This window comes from Dermacentor variabilis, chromosome 6, assembly GCF_050947875.1.
Source record: "Dermacentor variabilis isolate Ectoservices chromosome 6, ASM5094787v1, whole genome shotgun sequence".
Taxonomy (NCBI): Eukaryota; Metazoa; Arthropoda; class Arachnida; order Ixodida; family Ixodidae; genus Dermacentor; species Dermacentor variabilis.
This window is the reverse complement of record NC_134573.1, coordinates 169,634,451-169,647,000: the sequence shown is the minus strand read 5'-3', so window position 1 is coordinate 169,647,000 and position 12,550 is coordinate 169,634,451. Positions and strand designations below refer to the sequence as shown.

At 49.2% G+C, this 12,550-nt stretch overlaps 1 protein-coding gene across 2 annotated transcripts in view; it reads left to right on the top strand.

Moving 5' to 3' along the window:
* The window catches only part of LOC142585727 (flavin-containing monooxygenase 5-like), a 103,889-nt gene that overhangs the window by 82,945 nt on the left and 8,394 nt on the right, over window positions 1-12,550 (top strand). For both annotated transcript variants that reach the window (XM_075696704.1, XM_075696705.1), the window contains 3 exons: window positions 2,223-2,496; window positions 3,264-3,592; window positions 9,898-9,987. In XM_075696704.1, the coding sequence (XP_075552819.1) occupies window positions 2,223-2,496; window positions 3,264-3,592; window positions 9,898-9,987 (693 nt within the window). The remainder of the gene's footprint in view (window positions 1-2,222; window positions 2,497-3,263; window positions 3,593-9,897; window positions 9,988-12,550) is intronic.

Sequence of the window (12,550 nt, the reverse complement as noted above, 5' to 3'; positions counted from 1 at the left end):
CGCATACTTATTGTCGGAAGTGCATTGCCGTCGGCTCCCCTTTCGCGGTGCCCTGCATATCGCGCTCTGTGAGCCGAGTGAACGAACACGTGCCTGTGGCCGGCCGGTGCTCTCGGTCGCCGAAAGCTCAGACGCTCTGCGCCCTTGCGTATGCAGGATGCGCAGCCGGTGCTCAGGTTCGAGCGGACGCGCTTCTGAGGTCGCGCCTGCGTAGCACGTACACGAATGGCTTCGTCGTTGAGACCTCGTCGCTTTTTCTCAGCGGAGGCGAACACGTACACGTCTCCCGCGGAGTGTGGGTGACACACTTACACGGACGTGATTGCACCCGGAAGCCATTTCTACCGCAATGGGCACAGTATCGAAGAAGCGAGATGGTAGCGCGGCTATACGGATCGCATGACGGCGTGACCAAAGATCGGGGCGAATCAGTTTGACGCCTGTCGTGCGTAGGCGCATCGCGGTGCCTGGCGTTCCATTATGGGTTGTCGCGGGTTTCCATCTAATGGGATGAGTGAAGAAGGTTGAGCTAAAGACGGCGGGGTACAGGAAGCTGCAATCAAAATAAAAACACAGCGCACAAATGCTGATGAGTGATATCGCCGACGAGAGGCAAAGCTGCGCTTCAAACTCAGGCTTCTTCACGCTACTGACTCTTTTATGTCCACGGGCGAATGGCAGCAATCGGAACTGTTTGTGATGGGACTACGACCCGAGATGGACCCGCGACGAGCCAGTTGTGTTACGCCTCCGCCGCGTCAAATACTCGCCATATGTCACCGTAACGATGGCGACGATTCATAACCTCGGAACTATGAACCAGCTGCTTTGGCAGGCACAATGTATATATATATATATATATATATATATATATATATATATATATATATATATATATATATATATATATACTTCACTCTTGTGACCACCTTGTACGGAGGTCAAGACATCCGTCTAGAACGCATGAGGTGCGCACAACGGACTGTGCTGGCGACAGTAGATAACACGTGGTACGAAACCAACTGATGTGACATGTATGAGATGCCTTGATTTCCGTACATTATATTGCACGTTGCGTTCAATCCTTTACAATATTACCTCGCAAATGATCACGTAAAATATTCATCCAGGATGCGAACTGAAGTCAGATCCGCGCGAACTGCATGAAAGTCGTTCAGTCGTATTCTTGCAGTCAGCTTTTGAGAAAATTGACACTAATTTGGCGTAGCTGTACCGGAGCGTCGTCACAGACCAGGAAAATCTCCCGTGAAGTGCGTGCGTTTGAAATACCGCAAAATGCTACAGAAATCCAAGATGCTGCGTTGATATTCCAACCAGCCACAAGGCGTTACATCTTCGTATCTGCGAACAGCGGGCAGTGGACAGTGGTTTTCGTCAACACAAACACGAGGAGACGGTTACATTGTCCACATATACGAATATGCTGCATTCGGCGTTTAATTGTGGTACAATCGACTCCCATTAATTCGGACTCAGTTAATTCGACTTTTCTCTTAATTAGAACGAACTGAAAGTCCCGGCGAGAAATCATACAGTGCAGGTGAAGGAAAGCGCGTTTAGTCCGAGCGCGAAAATATGTCGCATCGGATAGTTCGACCTCCACCAGCGCCCTCTCTCTCATGCAAACACGATCAGCTATGGGTAATTGTGTAACTGAAAGCTTGAAATGGAAACAGGCTTTGCAGACGGTGCTATTGCTTCCCTATTGGAGTGAAGTTGTTTTATTTACATATGTTAGTGGCCGACGCTCCTTCAATCCCTGAAGCTATCCGTTCCCACTTGTTTCGTTTTGTATCACGCTGGGGCAGCGTTTAAACATGTCCGTGATCTCCTCCGCATGCTGGTTGAGTCTCGCTTCAAGAGCGGGAAGCAAAAAGACATTACAGACTGCTTTAAGGGATGGAAGATACTTAAATTCGTTTATTTTCCCGACGCTTGCTAATTCGACCTTTCGGATAATTCGACCTAATTTGTGATATCGCATGGATCTAATTAAAGGGAGTCGACTGCATTTAGAGAAAAATTGGGTTACATACCAATCGGCAAAAATAAGTACTTTGAAAACTGAGCTGCCTTCAGGTTTGAAGAGGTGTTTTTTTTTTCTCCCCCTCATGTAAAGCTCCATAACAGCGCAATTTGTGACATGATGCCTCAATGAAATGAAACGACCACCATTGACAGCGGCTTGTCTGCATTCGCAGGTGTGGCTGAGCACCCGTCGCGGCTCGTGGGTAATCGGCCGCGTGGGACCGAGGGGTCGGCCGTTCGACGCGTATTACCAGACGCGGCTGCTGAACGCCTTCATGCACCTGCTGCCTTACGAGCTGATCTGCCTGATCTGCGAGAGCGCCATCAACCAGCGTTTTGATCACGCCACCTACCGGCTGAGGCCCAAGCACCGCATTCTCGGCCAGCATCCAATGGTCAACGACGCCCTGCCCAACCGCATACTGTCAGGCACCGTGTGCATAAAAGGTACGCACGGCTCCGGTCAGAATGCGGCCACCGCGGCGGCGACCCGAAACCACAACCTCGTGCTCAGCTGCTGAATGCCGTAGTCACCAACGCTCTGTAGCCACAGAGCAGGTCCCTTGATTCAAACAACTGTTTCCGCGAATGTCGAATTTCACTGCGTTTCTCAACGGCGAATAGTTTATAATGCGTCAACTGCGTGGTCATATTTCTGAGGGGGGAAAAGGGGGTTGGTGTATGTGTGTGCGGGGGGGGGGGGGGGAGATGGGGTAACGTGCTACACCTCACGCCGCTAAGAAAAACACTTCGCGCTGGCCGAGACTCGAGTCTGGGTCCACCACAAAAGAGACGAACGCTCTACCGTGAACCCAATCTCACTGTTCACGAAGCGCTGCACAAATTAGTATAGATAAACCATCAGCTCCGATATGCCCGGCGCGGCGCTCTGCATCCCTGTGATCTCGGAAGCGCGCGCCTGCATGCGTCACGAGCCGCAGCGCCCCCTATAGGTAGGATGACACAAAGACGCTACATTTCAAAAAGGCTGCGCAGAGAGGGGATGACTGTAATTTGCGAGCACTTTCAAAGTAACTCGGGGGGTTTCCAAACTGGTTCGAATGGTTGACGCCACAGAAACCACCGTTCGCTGAGATCTGGAATTCTCAAAATATATGTCTGTGCAGACCAGGGGTAATCCGTCCCGCTTCGTCACCGACTTCCCGAAATGGCGGCGAATTCACGCCCTCGATCGCCACGCTTCCTCCCTGCAGGCCAAGTGAAGGAGTTCACGACGGACGGCGTGCTCTTCGAGGACGACCCACCGGGCGCCGAGCCCCTCCGCGTGGACGACGTCGTCCTGGCGACCGGCTACCGCGTCTCGTTCCCGTGCCTGGCGCCCGGCGTGCTCGACGTGTCCCAGGACAACCAGGTCGGCGTGTACCGGCTGGTCTTCCCGCCGGAACGACCGGGGCTCGCGCTGATCGGACTGGCGCAGCCCATCGGCGCCCTGCTGCCCATATCCGAGCTGCAGAGCCGCTGGGCGGCCAGGGTGTTCGCCGGCAACGCGGCGCTGCCCAGCGCGAAGGACATGTGGCGGCAGGTGAGAGCGGCCGCGCCCCAGCGCCCCTTGTGTTCTGTCTCGCTATCGCTGCGCACCAAGACGTTGGCTTAGTCTAGGTAAGGTACGGTCGCCTTAGCCAGAGACATTAGCCAGAGGGAGCTCGTGACGCGCTCGTCAGAAGCTGTAGCTCCTATACGCTAGCGGACCACTTGTCCCCGACCCGTTTCCAAGGGGATGCCAGTACGCCATCATCATCAGCCTTATTTTTGTCCCTCTTTCTCTGCGCGCACTACAATATGTGTGCGCCGCGCATATGTATGTAGTACAATCGTCGTCTAGCGCCCCGAAGCACTGTGCCCGTGAATGGAGCAGCCACCTTGAGCAGGAACCTCTGTGAAACTCGGCATGTTTTTCTTTCTTTCTTTTTTTTTTTTTTTTTTTTACGACGAACTACTCTTTGCCTCTTACGAGACACTTAGCCTTTTAGGCCTCGGCCTATAGCCAATGAAAAAGAAGATTACATGTCCGATGAAGGCGTTCGAACCGTGGTCCTCCAGCGCCATAGTCCGTCGCTCTGCACATTAGGCTACAGATGCATTTTCTTTTTTAATTCTGCGTCTTCCTTATTTTTCTTTAACATAGCAGGTACCATGCATACATGGTGCCAGAGAACAGGCGCATCAGCGCACACCTTCCAACGTGCAAGTTAGCACTTTGAGACGGCTCTTGTGTGCCTCACGTCACGTATCAGCAATTTGCGTCCCTCGTGCGAGCGCACACCAGTTTGTCCCATTCTTCTCTCGCGGCAGCTGGAGCTTTGAGACGCTATGTGACACTGCAAGTTTCAGCGTCTTCGGGATCGGCCCTGTTTGCCCACCTGCGCAATTGGGCGAGGAGTTAACGAAACAGGTCGTAACATCTCGTTGCCGGAGTAGAATAAATCGGCCGTCGTGCCATCCTGTTCTAGTTGTCGTCACACACGCGCAGCTGTTCACCCTTCACGAACGCGTTGCGTTATCTCGTAACACTTTGCGAAACCCCGTGTGATGATAGACAGCTAGCGACCTGCAAATTTAAATCATTCCTATATACATATATCCCCACAGAACGTGAGAACTGCGCAGCTCTTTGCATTCAAGATCGCGATGCTCTAATACAGGAATGGGAGGGGAGAGGGTGATGGTTATATCTCCCAGTAGCAAGCACTGTCGAGGCCGAAAGGTATAGTTACCACATATACTGTGAAAGGGAGTGTTAAACAAACCCACTTGGTTCGGTCACCGTGCCAAATGCACTGTTCGCTCTAACAACTGTTCTCATTTATTTATTTATTTATTTATTTACAAATAATGTCGGTCCGAAACAGGACTAACACAAGAGTAGGAGAAAAGAACAATGATCGTTCAACATACAACACAGAGTGATCACAATACGAAATAAAATCAATCTAACCATATATACTATACTGTTGCAAATATTCAAAAATCAGAGTATAAAGCCGTTAGCGAGTGCTTGCGTTTACAGCATGTGTAGGAAAACAATTCAAATAACGCGCTGTTGAAAGAAAGAAGAGTAATTGTAACAATGTTTGTAAAAACGCTCTTCCTTAACGTGTCTATTATGATTATTACGTATTATTCGAGATGTTCTCTCATTTATTTACAAAAGCTTATTGACTATCGAACTAGTTCGTTCGTGATTGAATAGAAATAATAAAGCCTTTTTTTTTCTCTGAACATCAAGACAATTAAAGTTCTTTGTCAGTAAAGTTCTTTGTCTGTATGTCCGAACACCAAGTAGAGGCAGGTTCGCTTTCGAATATAGCGGTATTACTGCGTCTTGTCGCCTATACTGCGACAAAAATAAACCACAGCTCGCATCTTTTCACTTTCTCCAGATTTCGCAACACCGAATCTTTTTTTTTTTTTTGACACATCTCACACTTCTCACGCATATATACACTCGAATAGTGCGCAACGCGCCATGGCTCCCGTTGTCGCCACACCCTGTTCTTGCATGAAATATCACGGCGAAAACTTTCTCGTGAGAAAGGAACCACAGCTTCCTTCGTTTCCCGAGGGAGCATTCGTTCACACATGCGCAGTCGCTGACGTGCAACGCGTCGGCGGCTAGCTAATCGCGCGATAACAGCGAATTGCGTCCGCTTCCGAAACGCAGTCAAGAACGCGCGCGGTCAGCCGGAGAGATCTCGCCTTCAGTCGTGACGACATCCGGTTACCAACTTTCTCTCGGCCTGCAGCTCTCGGGCGTAGCTCAGACGAGAGACGAAAAACAAAGAAAGCAAACGCCTTCAGCTTACGTTTAGGGCCCGTATCGGAACAAACTCGTTCCTTCTCACGCGCTCCATCGCATTCTCTCGTATATCGCGAGTAATACGCAAAACGCGCTTGCCTTGAAAGCCAAAGCCCGCACGGGAACTTGGCACCGTTTTCTTGGGAACCTGCACTTGTGATGCGTCCGTTGTTTAAGCTTTGGATGCGTGAGCATGCACGGTCGTTTGTTTTATCAATTCTGTATGCATGCGGAACGTTCTGACGTCAACCCTATACAAACAACCACAACGCCTGGCTGGCAATAATAGCATCGGGCAGGATGTTTTAACGCCGGCCCTTTGAGAATTTACCACGCTCATATTTGCGTTTTGGCCATGGCAAAAACACACACACTGCTCAAAATAAACACACTTAACTATTATAAACAATCGAACGCCACGGCCAAGTGAGACCGCGCGACGCACCGCGGCCCCTTAAGCGAGCGCCTTCAACAAATTCGGCGCCAACTTCATCTCACAATCATAACGAACACATCCAAGTACGTCTCCCAAGGCCTATTTATTTCTCACCGTTGTCGTGCTGCCAAAGTAACCTACGAATGCGTTCCAACGTTCCCGTTTCTTACTCACTGTTTTATTATACATCAAGTATACGAGTGTCACAAAGTTGAGTCACCCATTCATCGTTGCTTACCGATTCAACTGCAGTTCGCAGTAATGAATGAATGGCAGCAACAAACCAAATCGGCTGATACTTTTTCCCCTTGTTTTCCAACACATGCAGACTTAACTGCACAGAATGCCACTTGACTCCAACGCGAATAACTGACCTCCAGTAAGTTCTAACAAGCACGCAACTTCTTTAAGCTCACTAAGACGCTCGTCTGTAGCCTGAAGAATTCCGTCCATTTATCCCGTGCACTGGCAGCGTCGTTTACTTTAACATTTGTCTGTAGCGAGCAGCAATTTATTTTTCACCGACTCGGCAGCATTCAAGAATGAAGCGGTCGAAGCAAGAAAGCTTTTAGTGCTGTGGCTATATATTGCATCATTTTTAACGCTAGTTTGCTCTTATCTACATGTAATGAAAATGCTACACGTAATTGTGAAGCTCCAACTCCCAGCGAAAGATTAAAACAAAAGGTGGTAATGTGGTCGATGAGGCCAGTTGAGCAAGTCTGGCGGCCGATCGGGACGAAGACGCACGCCGAGTCCGGCTTACGTCTGCAGAATGTGGTGCGGGTTTACCTCTTCCACTATATATGCAGCACGCAGTGGAACGGGCAGTTAGAAGAGGCATCGGTACATCCCCGAATTCATACCGAATCGCTCAACTCTCATCGCTTCTACAGTATGTCCCCACCGTGCGCGTAGGAATATAGTGCGAAAGCCGCCCTCACGCGAACTCTTCGGAGGGACGCCTCCTCTTCGCGGGCATACGAGGCCGCCCGCGGGAGGTGGGAATGTTTCCTCGAAGCAATGGTCACATTCTTACACCTCCGCTATACGGATATAGTCGCCTCAGAGAAACGTTCTGGTTTCAGTGTCGCCTTAGAGCGAACAGAAAGTATACGGGACAGGCGAATATCGTATACGTTCTGCTAAGCCAGGAAACGCAACGTATAAAAAAACCTGCGGCGCTAACCACAGACGCTACGAGCGCGCGCATGCAGGCATAAGTATACACCTTTGGCCGGCGTCGTCGTTCGCGCGAAAGGTTTAGTTTGGTAACGCGAGTGTTATGGACGCTTCACAGGAACCGGTAACAAAGGAAGTCCCAGACGCGCGCGCGCTGAAAGCAGACTACACGGTCTACGGGCTTCCGTTAATCATCTTCTCTCGCTTCCGTTAATCATCTTCTCTTTCCACTCTCCCGGACGTCTGGGCACACGTAGCTCACATGCAGGGCGCGGCTAACCAGGCCACACGCGCGCTCACCGGTGCCCTAATTACACGAAAAATAAAAAAATAAAAAAACAGGGACAGGTGGCTCGTCGACATGCAGACTAGAGCTGCCTCACTCGCCTCGCAGAGCTTCGCGGGTCCTGTAACGAGTTTTTTCAGTCTCCGGTCCAACTGTTATCGTTGGCGGTTGAAAAGTGAAAAATGGAAAATTTGCCGCCTTATAAGCTTGTTGTCTAATTGTAGCTGGCTATAAAAAAAACTTTTCAGACTTGCTCAGTTCTATCAACCGTATATACAAACAATGCAAAATGTTTTGACTATACACTGTGCTATACTCGAAACTAGGAACGAGAGCGTGAGCATGAAAATCATACTCAGCTATAGCTAAGCTGGCATACATCAAAGCGCACAAAATGCTACAGGTGCCTGTGCATAGTGCGAAATGCAATTTGCTTGATGGTTTTAACTCATGGTAAAGCCGTCATGTCTTTCACCCGATCTCTTAGCGCGGTGGTTGTTTCAGAGTTAAACTGCACCTTCACTCCAGTGCTGGTGCTGAACGGTGGTAATTTGCATGTGTCGCTCTGGTCGAATGCTTCTGGCTCGTGTTACCGTGCCGCGTAGTGACTCGTATGTTTTCATTTTGATTTTAGACGAAGTGTTGCTTTGTTGGCGACACGTTTGGCACAGTGGGCGCCCTAATAAGTGGCCCACTTTCACAGTCTTTCTTCTTTTGTTGGTCTCTCTTTTTACTTGCTAATACGCATGAACAGCGCCCTGAAAGCACGCAAACCATGCTGGCGCGATTTTTTTCCATCCACCGCTTGTTTCACTAAAGCGGCAGAAACAATTCTGAATTAAAGTTGACCGCGCGCCGCACGAATAAGGCGGACGACTGCAGCTCCAACAGAGATGTGTGCCGGTATAATGTCAATGATATGTCAATCTTACCGTTCACAGCCGGCCGATCCCGTTGGTAACGCGGGCGGTGCGTCACTCTGACCTTTCGACGAAGCCTGAAAAATGCGAAAAAGAAGCGGCATCAGAAGAAAGCATCGCCGCAAAATCGAGGTCATGCGGTCATGCTTTCGCCGTCGCGATCTTCTGGCGATCTGAGCAACTGAGCTATAAAGTGTACGCCCAGCTGAGCAAGAGAGACTATAAGACTCGTGAAAAGCTCGATTCGTTTGGCGCGAAGGAGAGCGCCGGACTTATTTGGCTCCGCGGTCTTTCGATCGGCCGAGCTATATAGCCGTGATCTGCACGCGTCCATGCATCAGGTGGTTAATAAATGCGCGCTAGTTTATTCTCAAGCTGGACAACGAATGAGTCACCGGTGTTATAAAGGAAGTCGATATAAGCAACCGCTGCAAAATGCAGCCGAAGCACTGTGTGCATTTGTCGAGCATGAGTTACCCGAGTAAGGAAAAGTAAAAAGTACACACCGAGAGAAGTGTTCCGATTATTTATGCTAGGAAGAGCTCGATGGCTTCCGGGGAAAAAAATATTATAGTAAAAGGCGGAACGCCTATGTGTGTCACCGGACAACTTTGGGAAGTGTGATGCTAAAACTGGCGCCAATCTCGGGATTACTGATATAAGGCGACCCGCCGTGGTTGCTTAGTGGATGTATACGGTGTTGGGCTGCTAAGCATGAGGTTGCGGGATCGAATCCCGGCCACGGCGACCGCATTTCGAAGGGGGGCGAAATGCAAAAAAAAAAAAAAGAACACCCGTGCACTTAAATTTAGATGCACGTTAAGAAACCCCAGATGGCCCAAATTAATCCGGACTCATCCGCTCTATGGCGTGCCTCACGATCAGATCGTGATTTTGGCAACCCCGTGCGGGTAACAAACACCCCGTAATTCAATATAAGCCTCGTGCATTGCACACTGCAACTTCAGCTCCGTTCGATCTGTGGCGCGTAGAAAGCCACTGCCATTCAACAAAAGCGGACCGCGCAAGGAGAGTACAGAAATCGAGGCTATACACGCACCACGAGAGCTCGCCGCAACGTTAGATGCTTCCGGAAGACGCCTGCGCGTCATGGACGCTGTCGAAAGGGGGAAGAAAAATTAGGGCGCCTGTCCGTCTCGTTTGACGAGCCGTCGACCACACGTTGCCCCCTCCTCGCATTGCGCAGGTGAACGAGTACCAGGAGCGCTGCAGGCAACGCTACTACCAGGAGCCCCGTCACACGCTGCAGGTCGACTGGATCGACTACCTGGACGAGGTGAGGACAGCGCCATATGCCATCCTTTTTTTTTTTCGCTTTCGTTAAGATTAGGTTAGATAGAGAGACAGATGCCACATCCCACATTACAATTATTTTTAGTATGTAGTATTATTACATTACTTTGCATGTCCATTTGGCAGCATTACTATGCCTATCCAGTGCACGAAAGTAAGCGCAGGTGTGACGTGGTAGTTACGTCGTGCTCGCGTTTCACGTTGCGACCGATATGGCTCCTCATCCGCTTCCGCGCTGGTTAAGCAAGTCAGGCAGCGCTCCTTGCGTCTTAGGACATGCGGGGAATCAAAAATACGGCCCCACGTTGACGTCACCTATACGAACGCCTCAACTCAATCGGTCAATCGTCTTTTTTCTTTCTTCTTTTTGGCCGATTCGCCCTAATTTTGTGCGTGCCTCTTTGTCGGGCACAAAACTGGCGGCGAATGCTACCATTTCGTTTTCGCGCAGAAAGAGGGAAAGAGCGTCGATGATGATTATCGCATAGTTGCAACACACACACACACACGAAGAAACAAAACTCTTCGTTTGGTGCCGTTCTTAAATTTAGTCTAACACAGAAGGACTGGAACGCAAGGCTTGCATGCGGAAGGGTTCCTTATGTTCCGACGTAGTAGCACGTCCATGAGACATTTAATGTCTTATGGACAGACTTGTTAAAATGAAATAATTCTAAATGTAACTTTTTCTTTCCTTTCCTTTTTTGCTGCTGTGATAAACTGAGCACTAACCTGAATCTGAACCTGAACCTGAAGTTTGCATGCTTTGTCTGTTTATGTGTCTACACTTATTGTAAATGGTGTGTGTTCCACACCTTTAGCGTGTTTTATTTATTTATTATTTTTTTGTGGCAATGAAGAAAAAGAAAATTCTGCGGTCACACTATAGATGTAACACCTCTGCCTGTCACGCCGCGGTCCGGGATTTGATTCCCCATCGGGACCTTTCCTCATTTTTTTCCCCGCTCGGTTATTTTCTTTTCTCTTCTTTTCGGTAGCCTCTCAGACGTGCCGGAAAAACATTTTCGTCACTTAGCTCTGACAACGGCAAAGACAGCAAGCGACGCGTCCTCATGGCCGCTCGCTGCAGCCACACCAAGTGCGCCGCCGGGTCATGCGCTCAAATGTGCGCTCATTGCGCTGTTTCTGCAATAAGTTCATTCCGCTGTCCTTACACGTGCTCTGTAACGCATGTTAAAAAAAACGGCGCAAAAAGCTTAGTGAAACGCGTGACCAGAGCTGTCCGACGCGTGGCATAGTCCGGCGCAGCAGTGATGACGACACGCTGCTTCGTGTCGTCTCGCGCCTTGTGAGATGCAAGTCGCGAAAAGCGTAGAGTTTCTTGCAATTGCTGCATGTAACTGCGAGGCTGGGGTCTACGGGAACTGCTAGCAAGCAGGGCAGTTCAGCCAGCATAAGAATGAATACGTGGATTTGCCTAAACCTCGTCCTTCTGGCTTTATAGATGGCTTCGCGACTTTGCAGAGTGATCATTTTTAACAATGTACTGCGTTGTATGCAACCAAATAAGCATTATATTACAACTGGCCGAGGGCAGGATTCGAACATAGGACTGCTGGCCCAGAATCCCGATATTGAAGCCACTACGCCGAGGAAGCATGGACAAGCGGAACCACTGCAATTGGCAGCGATTACGCTTGCTGGCGAAGTGTTGTTACCTTCTGCGTTAAATGAAAAAATATTAATTGCTTTGGAATTCAGGTCAAATTTAAGCACAGATAAAGCGCAATAAACGAAGCCACAAGAACGTTTGAAGCCCCAAGCACGAACATCCAGACAAATCCATCTACTATATATACCCATCATTCCCGTGCTGAATGTACGATCGCAGCGCCAGATTGCCCTCGAGTCATTGTAGGAGACTCTACGGCGAAAAGGCTTTCGCCACGACAGGCGAAGTACCGCAGACGAGCGTAGAAATCGGAGATTATAGCGCGACGCTATAATCGGCCCGCGGCTTGCGATAGTTTCCGTACTTGTAATATTAACCACTGGCTGTAAACTGTTCAGCGTTCTGCCGCATAATTTTTTTGTTGATATCGATGTTTAAAAAAATAACAATTTTTGTGCGATTCACGTACGTTCCACTCTAATCTCTAATCTACAACGTATCGAACACAGATACCATGCACACCGCTTGTTTCGTTGGAAAAGCGAGCGCCATCAGCCGCATTGGCTCTGATAACAATCGAAGCTAACAATCGCACCTGTCTTTATTCTCGATCACATTTGCGCAACATGCAATCTATACAGCGTCCACTACTTCAACTAGGCAAAACAACATCAAAGTAGAAGTGTGTACATTCTACTGACACGGCCGAAAATTCTATAAACACATGCAGAACTATACCATGTCTTAGACGACGACGCACCTCGCGCTACCAATTTCTAACTTTCTTATTAATGGTCGGCCTAGCGATATGAATTAAGCAGTCTCCCGAAGAAGCGTCTACAAAGAATTTCTTTGAGCGACTCAGCGACAAAGCAAGCGGTACAACAATAGTCACTCGTGTTCGCGGAAGAAA